Source organism: Bos indicus, chromosome 1, assembly GCF_029378745.1.
Source record: "Bos indicus isolate NIAB-ARS_2022 breed Sahiwal x Tharparkar chromosome 1, NIAB-ARS_B.indTharparkar_mat_pri_1.0, whole genome shotgun sequence".
NCBI lineage: Eukaryota > Metazoa > Chordata > Mammalia > Artiodactyla > Bovidae > Bos > Bos indicus.
The window spans coordinates 136,178,848-136,195,044 of NC_091760.1; the positions used below are offsets into that span (position 1 = coordinate 136,178,848).

Consider the following 16,197-nt stretch of genomic DNA (forward strand, 5'->3'; position numbering starts at 1 on the left):
GCAACATCTGAATGAAGAACCGGGGTAGTTCTCTTGATTGTTGTTCATGATGCTTGGCTTCCTCATGTGTTTTGTGATATTTATTATATAAACTCTTTCTCGTTAGGACTTGAGGTCCTAAGAAGCCTGGGAAGAGAATTTGGTCCTCCAGATAAAGTTTATGATTAAACCTGCCAGGAGCCTAGGAATTTCCCAACTTAGGACACCCCTAAGTTACTTATTAGCTAGATGTTTTTGGACCATCAGGCCCTAACCTACTCTGAGGACCAGCCTATGATGACAGATTCCCAAGAGAGATGTGTTGACAACCACCCCCCCCACCCCCTAAAAGCCAAAATCGTGTACTACTCATCTCTTTTTGCAGGGTGAACATGGTGGTGGTTGATTGGTTTTTGATGGACATTTTTACTGAAGGCATCTTCCTTTAGGGTTTCTGAGTGAAAGCATATATTCTTCCCCACCTCTAATTAGTGTGGGATAAAAGGCTTGACTCCTGTCCCTCTACATGACATCCTTAAATCCTAAGGGTGTTGGTCACTGCGAAAATAGATGGTAATTGTTACCTTTAGTGATTACTTAATGCTCTGGATTCATACTTCCACTTCATTTTTAGCATTTGAGAATTTACCTTGCTTTTTTGCAAACTCAGCTTTGCATTTATAATGATACCTTTAATACTTCATCCTCTATTTTTAGGTGTTTTATGGTGAGAGGGTTCTGCATGTCTAGCTGGCCATATTTTTATTTATTTATTTTTGACATATTTTTAGAGAATTTCAATTTTCCTCTTTTTTTCAGCTTAAAACAATATTTAATAATCCACACTGTTCATGTTGTTCTGAAAAATGATTTTTGTCAGACCATTTCCTTATGCTTTAGTAGTGTATCATATCAGATCATCCTAATTTTTTAGGATGTTTTAGTACAAAAAGACCACCTATTGACTGGAAGCAGTTTTATGTGCTATCCTTCAACAAGGGTGGTTGTTGGAGTAAGGCAATTAGTTTCTCAAATCTTCCTTTCTGAAGCAGCTAGTAGTGTGCTGACTTTGAAAGGATTTGGTGATAGTAAATCTCAGTGAATCCCCAAGTACCTTTGAAAGAATGTAATTAAGTGTTTACTTCATGTTGAAAAAGCTATGAAAAAGTGTCTGTTGGGCTTCCAAATGACATCTGTTTGAAAAGAGGGTTCTATTAGTAAATGAACTGCTATAAAATGTGTTATTTTATTCTGAACCTTTAATAACTTCAGGGTTTTACTTATAATTTAGAAGAACATAGTATTTCTAGTTTGTTTTTATAGTATGTACTGATGTGTTCAGTCATGGCCAACTCTGCGACCCCATGGACTGTAGCCCACCAGGCTCCTCTGTCTGTGGAATTTTCCAGGCAAGAATACTGAAGTGGGTTGCCATTTCCTTCTCCAGTTTTTACTGTAGTATTCTAAAATTCCCGCTGGTTTCTTTGTTCTTACACCTCACCAATTACACAGAAACATCAAAGTTGTTTTTTTCCTCCGAGATGTGATTGTGAGCAATTTTAATGCAAAAAAAAATTTGTTTTTACGTTTTATATTATACATTTAAAACTGCTTTCTAAATGTTTTATAGTATCATGTCACCTTTATTTCCATCTAGGCTTATTCATCCTCATGTGTGCTCAGTCATGTCTGACTCTTTGTGACCCTTTAGACTGTGGCCTACCAGGCTCCTCTTTCCTGGCATTTTTCAGGCAAGAATACTGGAGTGAGTAGCCATTTCCTCCTCCAGGGGAACTTCCTGACCCAGGATTAAACCCTAGTCTCCTGCGTCTCCTGCATTGCAGGCAGATTCTTTACCTGCTGAGCCATTGGGAATACATCCCTCTAAATTATAGATACACTGTTATCCTTTATTCCTTACAGTATCAAACTGAAGGTCAGAGAATCTCCTGACATACTGATTAGTAAATGCTCTAGACAGAACAGCTTCTTCAGAGTCTCAGAGCAATTTAAATATTTGCATTAAGTAGAAATTAAAGTGTGTATATACATACTTTATTTTATATATATATATATGCACACTTTATGTATACTTTTCTCCAATAAGCATGACTTTTCACTTTTCAACTAATGACTGTATGAATGTGTATATACAGTAATTAGTTTAAAAGTGTAAAGAGTCATTTATATATGTACACACACACACACACACACACACCCATATACAGTAATTAAAATGAAGAGAGTTCTGCCTGTTGGAGATGAGGATAGAAATAAGAAGATGGCTTCCCTGGTGGCTCAGCAGTAAAGAATCCGCCTGCTGTGCAGGAGATGTGGGTTCAATACCTAGGTCAGGAAGATCCCCTGTAGAAGGAAATGGCAACCCACTTCAGTGTTTTTGCCTGGGAAATCCCATGGACAGAGGATCCTGGCTGGCTACAGTCCATGGAGTCAGAAAAGAGTGGGACACGACTTAGCAACTAGAACAACTATAACATAATGCTACAGACCCTGCAGTCAGACAAACTTTGGTTTATATCTCATTTCTGCCAGCTAATAACTGTGTGACCTTAGAGAAATTATATAACCTGTTTAGACCTGACATTCTTCTTGAAGGATGGGTGTAGATACAGCAATAGAACTAGCCTTATATTATCATAAGCATTAATTACATGCACGAAAAGCCCTTAAGTACAGTGCCTATGTTCCTGGTGGCTCTGATGGTAAAGAATCTCCCTGGAATGTGGGAGACCCAGGTTCAATTTCTTGGGTCGGGAAAATCCCCAGAAGGAAATGGCAACTCACTCCAGTGTTCTTGTCTGGAGAATCCCATGGACAGAGAAGCCTGGCAGGCTGTAGTACATGGGGTCACAAAGAGTCAGACATAGCTGAGCAACTAACTCTATGTAAATAGAAAAGAATCTTTGACTAGCCTTCAGGCTGTTGGAATCCCAGGAAGCAGGGCTTGGAAAATGCTGAAAGTTGCTCAGTTGTGTTTGACTCTTTGTGACCCCATGGACTGTCCATGGAATTCTCCAGGCCAGAATACTGGAATGGGTGGCCTTTCCCTCCTCCAGATCTTCCCACCCAGGGACTGAATTCAGGTCTCCTGCATCACAGGCAGAGTCTTTACCAGCAGAGCCACAAGGGAAGCCCCTTGAGGAGTTATTGGAGCTTCATAATTTTTGAGTTACTGCTACTGCTAAGTCACTTCAGTCGTGTGCGACCCCATAGACAGCAGCCCACCAGGCTCGCCCGTCCCTGGGATTCTCCAGGCAAGAACACTGGAGTGGGTTGCCATTTCCTTCTCCAGTGCATGAAAGTGAAAAGTGAAAGTGAAGTCACTCAGTCCTGTCTGACTCTTAGCGACCCCATGGACTGGAGCCCACCAGGTTCCTCCATCCATGGGATTTTCCAGGCACGAGTACTGGAGTAGGGTGCCATTGCCAGTTCGAGTTACTGGAGCCTCACAATTTTCTAGTATACTAGGAATACTAGAATACTAACATGATTGCTCTTATCCGAGGATGGTAATACTCATTGCTGTCTTGGGAACCCAGAGGATGGGGTAGGTCATATTCTTTCTTCATTGTATACTTATAAAGCCTTAGTTTTGTAAGTTTGGTCACAGTTCTTAGGCTCCCTGTTACCTTTATATCCTTACTAGGAGATAAACTTTATAAAGTAAATTACCTGTTAGAAAACGTTTCTTTTTCTTTTCCAGTTGAAGTTGCCAAGTCTGAAGTTGGGCTCTGTAGTGACTCTACTCATGTGGAGCCCCGTAATGATTCTACTCATATTTCTCTGCAAGAACACCAGTCTTCCATCAGTCATTGCCTCCCTGATGTTTCTACAATTACCGAAGAAGGTTTATTTAGCCAAAAGAGTTTCCTAGTTTTGGGGTTTAGTAATGAAAATGAATCTAATATTGCAATCATCATAAGAGAAAATGCTGGAAAAATTGTGTCCCTTCAGAGCAGAGTTGTTGCTGATTATGCTGTGGTTCCTCTGCTGGGATGTGAAGTACAGGCAACTGTGGGAGAAGTTGTAACAAACACATGGCTGGTAAGAAAACACCGCATCAGTTCAAATGTAGTATTGAAGGGTGTCTGAAGCTATATATCTTTGGCACTTTAGTTTTGGTAGACTGGTATTTGGGTTTGGGCACTGTCTGGATTTTGTTTTTAGCAAAGGAAATTATCAATAATAAAATACACAAGCTTCTTAGTCCTAATCCTGGTAGAATAGAGGGGCTACATCAGCAGCATTCTTTCCTAGGAAAGTGACTCCAGGTCTTCTCATATTTAGGTTTTCCCTGTTTTCCTACTACCAAAGCATGACATGCACTTATGTATTATTGCATCTTGTTGGCTTATCAATGATAATTTCAACCACTGACTTTTTCAACTTTCCAAGACTTAAGAGGAAAAATGATAACTACATTGGAAGAAATTAAATTTAAAGCAATATTTAGGAAATTCAATGATAAATCTGATTTTAATATCCTATATAATGACTGATACATTTTAATATTATAATTTTAAATGTATTGTGAATGAGCATATACACATTTATATTAATAAAATTGCTTTTCACTGTAACTGAACCAGTGTTAACCACTAATTGCTTATTTCAGGTTGATGATGATGTTTTTCTTGTTTTTAAAAGGTAATGTGTATAGACTACCAGACTTTAATTGATCCAAAGTCAAATCCTCTCTTCACACCAGTTCCAGTTATGGCAGGAATGACTCCTTTAGAGGGTTGTGTTCTTTCATTCAGCCAATGTGTAGGAGCTGAAAAAGATTCATTGACATTCTTAGCAAATCACCTTGGAGCCAGGTATGTAGTATTTTTAGTACTTGCCCTCTTGGTGTATGTATTATTTGTTTTTACTTACTGAAAAGCATACAAATTAGCATTTCACTGGATTTCTTATAATATTTATGAGGAGTATGTTGCATATCTGATGTGGTGGCTCAAAGTGGAAGGGAGAGAATGATGTTAGACAAGTACTTAGCAAGTATTAAGACTACAGGCATTAATGCTTACTACCAAGAAAAGGAATATTTAAAGATACTGCTTGTCTCAGTGTTATTTCCTTCTGTGTGCCATATTCTTTTTTAGTATACATTGTTTCTCTGCAATGCAGTGTTAAGCAGAAATAATGAATACTTTAGGAGAAAGAAAATGAATTTAAAAGTTCTTTAAATTAGCCCAACCCCTAAGTGAACTTTAATGGTGGCTGTTTAAAAAAAAAGTAGAAAACTGTTACATAAATAATTGTAAATGGACTAACTTCCACATTAAAGGAAAAGTTCTTTTAGATTATATCATGAAACAGCACTTAAAATACTTTAAAACAAGAGCCACACCTAAACCAAAGTGATTCAGAACATTTGGGGAAAAAGTAAAGATGGGCAAAGATATGTGAAAAGAGAGGGGTACAATTTTATTATCAGACAAGTTTGAATTCAAATTGAAAGGCATTAAACGGGGAAAAAGCATGTTGTAAATAAAGAATGCTATTTACACTGAAGGTTTTTAATTTCTAAAAAAATTAGAAATGAATAGTAGAAATGGAAAATGAAGACTGTATCAACTGGACATTTTAGAACTTTTTAATAACTCTTGGTTCAAAGAGGAATTCAAAACCATTTATAAGCCTAGATATCATTGTCAACCTAATAGTAACAAGCAACACCAGTACCCACATTGTGACCTTAAAATACCATTTCCCACTAAAAGAAAGTAAAGCTTAGAGAAATGATCAGTTCTACGTCTGGGGCAGAAAAGATACCAGTGAGTCTGGAACCTTTTGTCAGAATGGAGAACAAATATATTATTGAAGACTACTACGAAGGGTTGTGTCAAAAGGACCACCACTGGCCGAAGACAGGAAAAGTGTCAATAGCAGCAGTGGCTCCAGACATCATCAAATAATATTTCAATCATGATTTCATAATGGCACCAAAAAACTAAGTTAATTGGCCATGTTTGAAGGATGCTAGGAAACCAACTCATTATTTTTGAAAGCTGGTAAATGAGGAGAAAGGATCTGGTATTTATTCTGCCTTCCTGTACAGTCTGTATCAGACTGTATCCATAATAATAGATAAGACAAAGTTTCCCTTTATAGAGGTATTCCAACAAATGAGTGAAGAAGAAATGGTAAAATTTTGACTCCTAATAAATGGAAGAATCTAGATATTGAAAACCAACATTCACAAAATAAAGAGAAAACTAGACATATGCCTCCTTATGAAGAATATACAACCATCTTGAAACAATCTTATCAAAATAATGAAACCTCATGATCCAGTATCTTCAACAGATATAAAGGGGGCATGGAAAGAAGAGGGAACCTGGAAGCCAAAAGACATAAAAAATGAAATGTAGTGTTTAAGGGTGGGAAGTGATAAAGTAAGGAAGTTCAGTTCAGTTCAGTTGCTCAGTCATGTCCGACTCTTTGCAACCCCATGAACCGCAGCATACCAGGCCTCCCTGTCCATCACCAACTCCCAGAGTCCACCCAAAACCATGTCCATTGAGTTGGTGATGCCATCCAACCATCTCATCCTCTGTCATCCCCTTCTCCTCCTGCCAGCAGTCTTTCCCAGCATCAGGGTCTTTCAAGTGAGTCAGCTCTTCGCATGAGGTGGCCAAAATATTGGAGTTTTAGCTCCAAGATCAGTCCTTCCAATGAACACCCAGGACTGATCTCCTTTAGGATGGACTGATTGGATCTCCTTGCAGTCCAAGGGACTCTCAAGAGTCTTCTCCAGCACCACAGTTCAAAAGCATCAATTCTTCGGTGCTCTGCTTTATAGTCCAACTCTCACATCCATACATGACCACTGGAAAAACCATAACCTTGACTAGATAGACCTTTATATCTACTACTGTGGGCAGAAATTCCTTAGGAAAAATGGCGTAGCCATCATAGTCAACAAGAGAGTCCAAAATGCAGTACTTGGATGCAATCTCAAAAACGACAGAATGATCTCTGTTCGTTTCCAAGGCAAACCATTCAATATCATGGTAATCCAAGTCTGTGCCCCAACCAGTAGCCCTGAAGAAGCTGAAGTTGAACAGTTTTATGAAGACCTATAAGACCTTCTAGTACTAACACCCGAAAAAGGTGTCCTTTTCATTATAGGGGACTGGAATGCAAAAGTAGGAAGTAAAGAAACACCTGGAGTAACAGGCAAATTTGGCTTTGGAGTACAGAATGAAGCAGGGCAAAGGCTAATAGAGTTCCGCCAAGAGAATGCACTGGTCATAGCAAACACCCTCTTCCAACAACACAAGAGAAGACTCTACACATGGACATCACCAGATGGTCAACACCGAAATGAGATTGATTATATTCTTTGCAGCCAAAGATGGAGAAGCTCTATATAGTCAGCAAAAACAAGACTGGGAGCTGACTGTGGCTCGGATCATGAACTCCTTATTGCCAAATTCAGACTGAAATTGAAGAAAGTGGAAAAAACCACTAGACCATGTATGACCTAAATCAAATCCCTTATGACTATACATTGGAAGTGAGGAATAGATTTAAGGGACTAGATCTGATAGAGTACCTGATGAACTATGGACAGAGGTTTATGACATTGTAAAGTAAGGAAGTGATAACTATAAATATCCAAACAGTGGCTGCTATTAACATGGGAGGGGAGGGGTGGTAGTAACAGAAGAGGCATATTGGAGAGGTTCTGGAGTGACTGGTAAGAGTCTGTCTTCTGACGTGGGTGGGGAAAATAAGGGTTTTCATTTTATAATTCACTAAATCTTATATTTCCTTTTTTGCTGTGTTCTATACTTTGGTTATACTAAACAATAAACTTTTGGAAAAAACAAATTGTAGAAAAGAACAGTAAGAAAATATGGCAGTAGACTAAAGCAGTGCTCATAGAAAAATTCAGCAAACTGATTACATAAAATACTAATATACAGAAGTCACTGACCTTCATATGTGCAGCTAGTTAGAAGAGCTAATGAAAACAGAGGTCTCTTACTAAATCTGTAGTAAGAGATAAATAGGTAGCAACTGATATGTAATCTTAAAAAGAAAGAAAATGAATGAACAAAATAAAACCAAAATAGACTCATAGATACAGAGAATAAATTAGTGGTCACCAGAAGGGAGGAAATGGCAACCCACTCCAGTGTTCTTGTCTGGAGAATCCCAGGGATGGGGGAGCCTGGTGGGCTGCCGTCGATGGGGTCTCACAGAGTCGGACACGACTGAAACGACTTAGCAGCAGCAGCAGAAGGGAAGGGAATAAGAGGCTGGGCAAAATTAGTGAAGGGGATTAAGAGGTACAAAATTCCAGTTATAAAATTTAAAAGTCACAGGGGTGTAATTAGATTTGGTATTGATCTTTTGTAATCTATTTAAATGTTGAGTCACTATATCATACACCTTAAACTAATATTGTATGTCAACTATATTTTGATTTAAGAAAAAAGTTGAAAGTGAAACTTGGAAGAGCTACGGAAACTTGTAAAATGCTATTGAGGGAAACAGGACTTGAAGAGTATAAAAGATGTACCTGTTCTTGGACAGAAAGACTATAAACATTATAAAGGAATTGTTTAGAGAGGGCAATAAGCAGACTAATTCTTAAATTCATAAGAAAATATTAGCAAGCAGGAAAGTCATAAAAATTCTGAAATAGAATTGTTATTTAAATATATTTTGTAAACCTCACAAGATAATAGTATGTCTGTAAGTAGCAGAAAGTTAAGTGAACAGACAGAAAGCATAGAAATAGACCTAAATACAAACGAATTTAGTATATGATAAAGGTGATGTTTCAGCTTATTGAGGAAGAGATAATTCAATAAAATTGGAGCAACATCTCATACCAAAATAAGTACCAAATTAATTGATCAGTGGGTTAAATGTGAAAAATGAATCCTTGAAAGTACTAGGGAAAATGTGGGATACTTGACAAAATCTTAGAAGTGAGGAACTAGACCTGAAACCCAGAAGTCCTAAAAGACATTTCTGTTTGTATCTCAAACGGTGGTGTTCTCTTTAATATTCTGTGATCTTGAGGAAGACGCTTAATTTCTCTGCATCTTTTCCCAGGTTGTATCTTTATGATAACTTGTAAAATATTGGTATTTCACAAATACTGAGAGGATCCAATGATATACTTGAAAATGCTTAGAGAAGTTGGGGTGTAGGGCTAGAAGTTGTGTTATTCATACTCATCCTTTGCTCCCCTAGTTGTTCCGTGTCTTTTACTGGGAGGAAAGACAAGGTGGGTAGGTGGGTGATGACCAATTAAATAGATGATCTTTCTGGTTATTTCTTGTAAGTCTGGTTTAATTTGCTTATTTTTAAATAATTAATTTTTTAAAGTTTAATTTTAACAATACATTTTTATCCTAGAGTAGGTATTGTAAGAGGATTAGCTTAATTTAAGAAATATAACCAACTTTTAATGTATTTTCTTTACTTAGAACTCTGACAACACCATTGTATTAGAAATGTCATTCTTTGCCAACTATTATGCATATGACCATTTGCTTTTTTTAAAATGTAACTTTCAGTGTTCAAGAATACTTCGTTCGCAAGTCCAATGCAAAGAAAGGCATGTTTGCCAGTACACATCTTGTTTTGAAAGAGCCAGGTGGTTCTAAATATGAAGCTGCCAAGAAGTGGAATTTACCAGCAGTCACCATAGCTTGGCTGTTAGAGTCTGCTAGATTGGGAAAGAGAGCAAATGAAAACCATTTCCTGATTGAAAATTCATCTAAAGAAGGTTAATATTTTTGTTTGTCATTTTATATATATTTTTACAGTTTGGTTTCTGGGATTGTTGTTCAGTTGCTAAGTCGTGTCTGACTGTTTGTGACCCCACAGTTTCTGGTATATGAATGTGCTAAAACTTGTTTTTCAGACAGTTCATTAAGATTTCTCCCTTTAACATGAGCCACTGTTGGGCACCCATTATTGGGGAGAGGGGTGAGCAATATAAGTACGTTCATAGCAGAAATGTTTAATTTATAATTGTACTATCAAGTGTAGGCACAATCTGAAAGCTAGAAGGTACAAACAGTATGGGAGTGTTCGAGGGTCTCAGTGTTTGAATCTAAAGATGTGAGCTTGGATCCCATTTACTGTTCCTTCTGTGAGTAAAGTGCTGTCTATTCCTATTTTAGTTTTTCCTGTCTATGCATTTTATTCTATTCCAGTCTGTTCCTGGACTTCTGCATCTTATCTCTTGCCCGCCTTGTGCTTGCTTGTTCCTCCTTGTCTTTCAGCTCCCAGCTTAGATATCACTTTCCCTGGAAAAACCTTCCTTGATTTATAAGTATGGCCTTGTCTTGCCATAACACCATGCCTCTTTTGTAGCTCTTATCCCAGTGTTACCATTCCAGTTTACTTTCCTGTTTCCCTGCTCAGCCATAAGCTCTGAAAAGGCAAGGAGTACATGCATCTTGTAAATTATATATTTTCATTGTCTAGATTGGACCTGGCATGGAGCAGCCATCTAGTAAGTGTTCTTGATAAATGTTGAAAAATGGTAGGAGGCAGAATGGGAGGACACAGTAGCCTCTCTTATATAACATGAGGGCATCCCAGGTCACACTTTAGGGAACCTTGGGAACAGCTCTCAAAGCTATTACTTATTACTTTTCTCTAGATAAACTGGGAATTTTACAACTGAGGCGAAGTAATGTTTAGGTCATATTAAAATCTCATTAAGAACTTTTCAAAAACTTGACTGTAGTTGTTAACTCTGAGTACATATAATTGGGATTTTCTTTTTACTCTGCCATTGACCAAGATGATATTAACTTCTTGTTCAATCACTAAGTCATGTCTGACTCTTTGTGACCCCATGGACCCAGCACACCAGGCCTCCCTGACCTTCACTGTCTGCCAGAGTTTGCTTAAGCTTATATCCATTGAGTCAATGATGCTACCTAACCATCTCATCCTCTGCCACCCTCTTCTTTTGTCTTCTGTCTTTCCAGTGAGTCAGCTCTTCACATCAGGTGGCCAAAGTATTGGAGCTTCAGCTTCAGCATTAGTCCTTCCAATGAATATTTAGGATTGATTTCCTTTAGGATTGACTGGTTTGATCTTCAAGGGACTCTCAAATGTCTTCTCCAGTATCGCATTCTTTGGCACTTGCTTATATAATTTTGGGCAAATTATGAGGTTTATTGAGAATATTTTAAGTTATAACAAGATGAAACAGGACATCTAATTTCATTCATTATTTCAGTTGATTTGCTTGTCTAACTCAACATATATTTTAATGTCTGGTTTATTTCTTTGAAAGTAAGTTTATAGCTTTGTGGTGTGAAGTGTACTTCACATGAAAACTAATAGGAAGATAAAAACATCACTTCTTGTATGCCTCTTTAGAGACAAGAAAATGACATCAGTGGCTCATATTTATTTCTTTTCATTTTAAATCTCTAGAACAAAGTTTGGAAACTGAAACAACAAATGAGGTGAATCTAAATCCAGATACTCCAGAGCATCCTGTAACACATCTGGAAACTCAGAGAAAAACAGCCGTTACACCTTTAGATATGAACCGCTTTCAGAGTAAAGCTTTCCGCACGGTGATGTCACAGCACTCCGGACAGGCTTCAGTGTCCCCTTCCCCAGGACAGTCACTTCAGAAGGAGCCCTCATTACACCTGGATACGCCGTCAAAGTTTCTGTCCAAGGACAAACTGTTCAAGCCTTCCTTTGATGTGAAGGTGAGGCTTATAGAAAATGGTTCTGGAGATAACAGTTTTATAGTTCATAAAGTTAAAGCACCAAGTTCTCCATCACTTAGTTTGTAGTAGTAACTTCAGAAATATTGGCAAATAGATTCATGATAATGAGTCCCTATGTATACCCAGCGTTGAGGTAACAGCTAGAGATATATATGGTGTGAAATCAGGACATCTGGGTTCAAGTTCTGTGTCTGTTGTGAATGGTATGATTCGCAGATTGTTTAATATATTTGAGCATCAGTTCTATCTTTTGTACAAATAGGATAATATCACTGAAAACCACACACTTACTGTAAGAATCAAGTGAAATTGTGTGATAAATAGTTTCATAAACTGTACAATTACATAGACACATTGGACTTAGGTTTTGATTCTAGGAATACCCCCAGTGCACTTTCTGAAAATGTTATCTCTTTACCTTTCAGTCATTTGCCCTAAAAAGATGAGTTAAGTGTGCATCTTTCTTTGATCTTCTGAGCATTGGAATATGGCTCCCTGTTTAAAAAATGCATTCACAAATTAAGGTTTAATTCAGCCTTCTCAGATAGTTTTCTTTCATTCCCCAAAGATAATTTTCTTCACTACTCCTTTAGTAGTTCTTGGACTTTCAAATAGCTGTGCGAACCATGATTTTTTTTATCCATGAACCTTTGCAAAAGTATTGTGTGGTTTTACTCATAGTATGTTTTGGAGCAGACTTAAAGTTTGCAAGTTGTTCATCTTCAGAAAATAAACATAAATTGACCTGGGACAGTTTTCTCCAAGCTAAATCTTTGATCACATTTCTTCTGAAGTAATATTTTTACTGTAACACTACTTATGCTGTGAAAAGTAGAGGGAAAGCACTGGTTTGGGAATTGTGAGATCTAAAATCAGGCCTCTGCTTTGCCTCTTACTGCCTTTTAAGGCAAGTCAACTTCTTTGTGTTTCATTATCCCCATCTGTAAAATTATGGAGCATATCTAGATGATTTCTAAGGTCTCAAAGCTAGTAATATTCTTTGAATAGTAAATGGAATAATAATAGGCAAGATAGTAGAAATATTTCTGTTTGTTGAGACCATTCTTCTACTTTACAGTGAAAAACTGATGGTTCTGAAATAGTCTCAGTGAAGGTATAAAGCACATTTAAAGGTTTTATTGTTCAGTCATAATGTGTTTAGCAGTGTCTCTCTCTTGTGATATATAAAATAGTACTTCACCTTGTACTCAGTGGTCTTTAAATTAATGTAACAGATGGGCAAAAAAGAAAAATCTGATTATCTACTCTGCTCTCTAGTACGTGGTGAAACACTGATGCTTTGCTCATGAGAATATATCAGTGTTGGTGCATGCATTTTGCTTACATGGTTTCCTTTACCTGTGCAAATTGTGTGTGTTCAAGGTGAATATTCATCACTTGAGCACTGGCTAAATACTTTCTGCTGTGTATATGGAATACTCTTCAGATGGGAAAGAGAATGAGCACAAGTCCTGAACAGCAGTGACTAGTGCTCACGTGGGAATTGGGGTGGCTTGGGAATAGGCATATATTTTGTACCTTTGAAGATTTTTCATAATCCTCAGCTCAATATGACTTTTTAATCCTCCTTATTGTTCATGTCTAGTTTATATCCATCCTTGCTTACTTGTTTCCTTCTGTGTTTTTTGCTTGTTTACTTGTTTGTTTTGTTTATTTTGTTTTTTTTGTATCATTTTAACCAATTTCAACTGTGAAGTGAAGTCGCTCAGTCGTATCCAACTCTTTGCGACCCCATGGACTGTAGCCTACCAGGCTCCTCTGTCCGTGGGATTTTCCAAGCAAGAATACTGGAGTGGGTTGCCATTTCCTTCTCCAGGAGATCTTCCTGACCCAGGGATCGAGCCCAGGTCTCCTGCATTGTAGGCAGATGCTTTACCGTCTGAGCCATTTCAACTGTAAGATCAGACAAATGTGGTAAAATACTACTGAAAATGTATTAAGCTGCTTGGTCTCTTTGAACCAGTTTGTTGGACAGTATGGAATTGTTTTCTTCATTATCTATATAGATACAGATAATACTTCATTCTTTTTATTGTTGTTTGGAGGAAAGCTGGAGTAGGTTAAAGCTATAATCCAGTTAATACTGAGGATTATTCCCCTTCTCTCTTTACCTCTTTTTTCCCCTTTCCTTTTTCTGTTTACCTCTGTCTCCCCTCTTCTTTCTCTCCTTTTCTCTTCCTTTTCCTCACTTCCTTCCTCTTCCTCCTCCTCCTCCTCCATATACACAGGATGCTCTCGCAGCCTTGGAAACTCCAGGAGGTCCCAGCCAGCAGAAAAGGAAACTGAGTACACCACTCTCAGAAGTCATCGTCAAAAACCTGAAACTTGCTTTGGCAAATAGCTCTCGAAATGCTGTTGCTCTTTCTGCCAGCCCTCAACTGAAGGATGCCCATTCAGAAAAGGTGGAATTATATCTCTTATTAAAAGGAAGTTTTAGATTTAAAAAAAACATTTGAAATAATAATGATTGATCTGTTTCTTTTATTTTCCATGGGCAGGAAGATGCTCCGAAGCCACTTGAGAACGTTGTGGTGTGTGTTAGTAAGAAACTCAGTAAGAAGCAGAGTGAACTAAATGGGATTGCGGCCTCTCTAGGTGCAGACTACAGGTAGTTGGCATGCATTTTTTTTGGTGGTGATATGAACTCAATTTATAGGGAAACCTAAAGCTGTTGTGAGCATCTATTTAAAAAAAAAAAAAAAAAGCATTATTTTGCCTTTTATTAATAGTTTATCATAGTATCTACAAAATCCAATTTTGATTTAATTTACCTCATCCTTTTAAGATACCCTCTCCCATATCAATTCACTCTTACATGTATGTTTTTAGGGCATATTTAACAAATATATGAGAACATACTTTGTGACACTATTTCTAAAAATCTGGGATCCGTGAATGAGTACAGTCTAGAAAAAAAATCCTTGTCTTCAAGGAGTTTTTTTAATACATTTAGGTCGGAGATTTTAAGCATGTTTCTTAGTGATTTTCAAATTAGAGCCCTTCTGTGAGTACTGCTAAGTGCTGCAGCACTCCTGAATTAAAATGGTCTTTTTGAGGATGTTTAATGCCTATCGTTTTTACTTTGGAGTCATAGATAACCACTCTCAACCTGACAGCCCATCTAGAGACAGGTCCCTAGCACAAATGGCATCAGTGTCAGGGATTGAGAGACCCTTGCCTATTCCAGCCAGTGCTGAGTTGATCGTATTCCTTCATTGTCTGTGGTACTCGCTTTCTTGATCACTTGTTTTCAGCAGTTCATAGTTAGCATAATGATTGGTTTACAATTAACAAACAGTTTGAGGAATATGATTAGCTTTATCTTTCCCTTTTGGTAAGTCATTTCAGTTATCTTTTTGATGGAGAAATTAAATCAGGAGAATGGAAAAATAAAATATATTTGTGTGATTATAGGCACCTTAGTGTTTCATTCATCTATTGTAGAAGAGTAAAGCTTTCTTACTTATAACTATTATTTGTATTGTCTATATATTGTTCTTACCTGGTTGCTGAGTGCTCAATATGAGGCAAGTATTATCTCATACCATTCTCACAGTAGCCCTAAGAGCCCTAAAAATTGAATGTGTCCATGGGGATTCTGTTTAGATGTAGACTTATGTAAGATTTAAAAAACGCATATAGGACTTGTGTTTTTATAAGATTTAAAATGCCAGTCCTGGGAATTCCTGGTGGGTCCACAGGTTAGGATTCTGCACTTCCACTGCTGGGGGGCCAGGTTCTATCCCTGGTCAGGGAACTAAGATCCCACAAGCCACACCAGACAGCCAAAATAAATAAAATGCCCCAGTCTTCTCAATATAAAAAAAAAAATACATTGCTGAAATCCCTAAATAGAAGCTAATACTCAGTGGCATTACTTTGGAATTTGCATTAGGTATATTCCTGAAGTAAATTTCTGAGACTTGATAATTAATGAGAGGAAAGAACTCTTATTATGCAGAGGTTACAGTATGTATGTGTTCATAGGGTAATTGGCTCTCAAGTGCTGCTGTTCCAGATGTTCCCTTCCATACGCACCAAAGAGATCAGTGATACTGTCTCCCACCTGCTGACAGTTAAAATCTAGACCAGATCTTCCTGACACATCAGATATAGCACTCCCTTTTTATTACAGATATTTATACAACATTCCTTCTACTAAAATGGATTTCATAAATCTAACTTTTATAATTAAAGTCAGTAGAAGGTACATAGTAATAGAATATACATTAAATATGTAAATGCCTTTGTCTGATAACACAGAGGGGAATGGAGTATTTATATTTTTGCATACATAGAAAGAGCACTTCAAATGTGATAGCTGGAAGACTGAAATAGATATGGAGACTCAGATACCATAAACAGGATTTCTGTTGGTAATATGACTACCATGAGTTGTTCACATTTAGCAAACTAGGTTAAGGAAATATTAAATGGG

At 37.4% G+C, this 16,197-nt stretch overlaps 1 protein-coding gene across 4 annotated transcripts in view; it reads left to right on the top strand.

Moving 5' to 3' along the window:
- The window catches only part of TOPBP1 (DNA topoisomerase II binding protein 1), a 71,224-nt gene that overhangs the window by 23,823 nt on the left and 31,204 nt on the right, over positions 1-16,197 (top strand). For 3 of the 4 annotated variants that reach the window (XM_070794666.1, XM_070794661.1, XM_070794673.1), the window contains 6 exons: positions 3,704-4,044; positions 4,648-4,820; positions 9,546-9,757; positions 11,431-11,717; positions 13,988-14,161; positions 14,258-14,367. In XM_070794666.1, coding sequence (XP_070650767.1) covers positions 3,704-4,044; positions 4,648-4,820; positions 9,546-9,757; positions 11,431-11,717; positions 13,988-14,161; positions 14,258-14,367 — 1,297 coding nt within the window. The remainder of the gene's footprint in view (positions 1-3,703; positions 4,045-4,647; positions 4,821-9,545; positions 9,758-11,430; positions 11,718-13,987; positions 14,162-14,257; positions 14,368-16,197) is intronic. The other variant, XM_070794667.1, reaches the window with a different exon arrangement.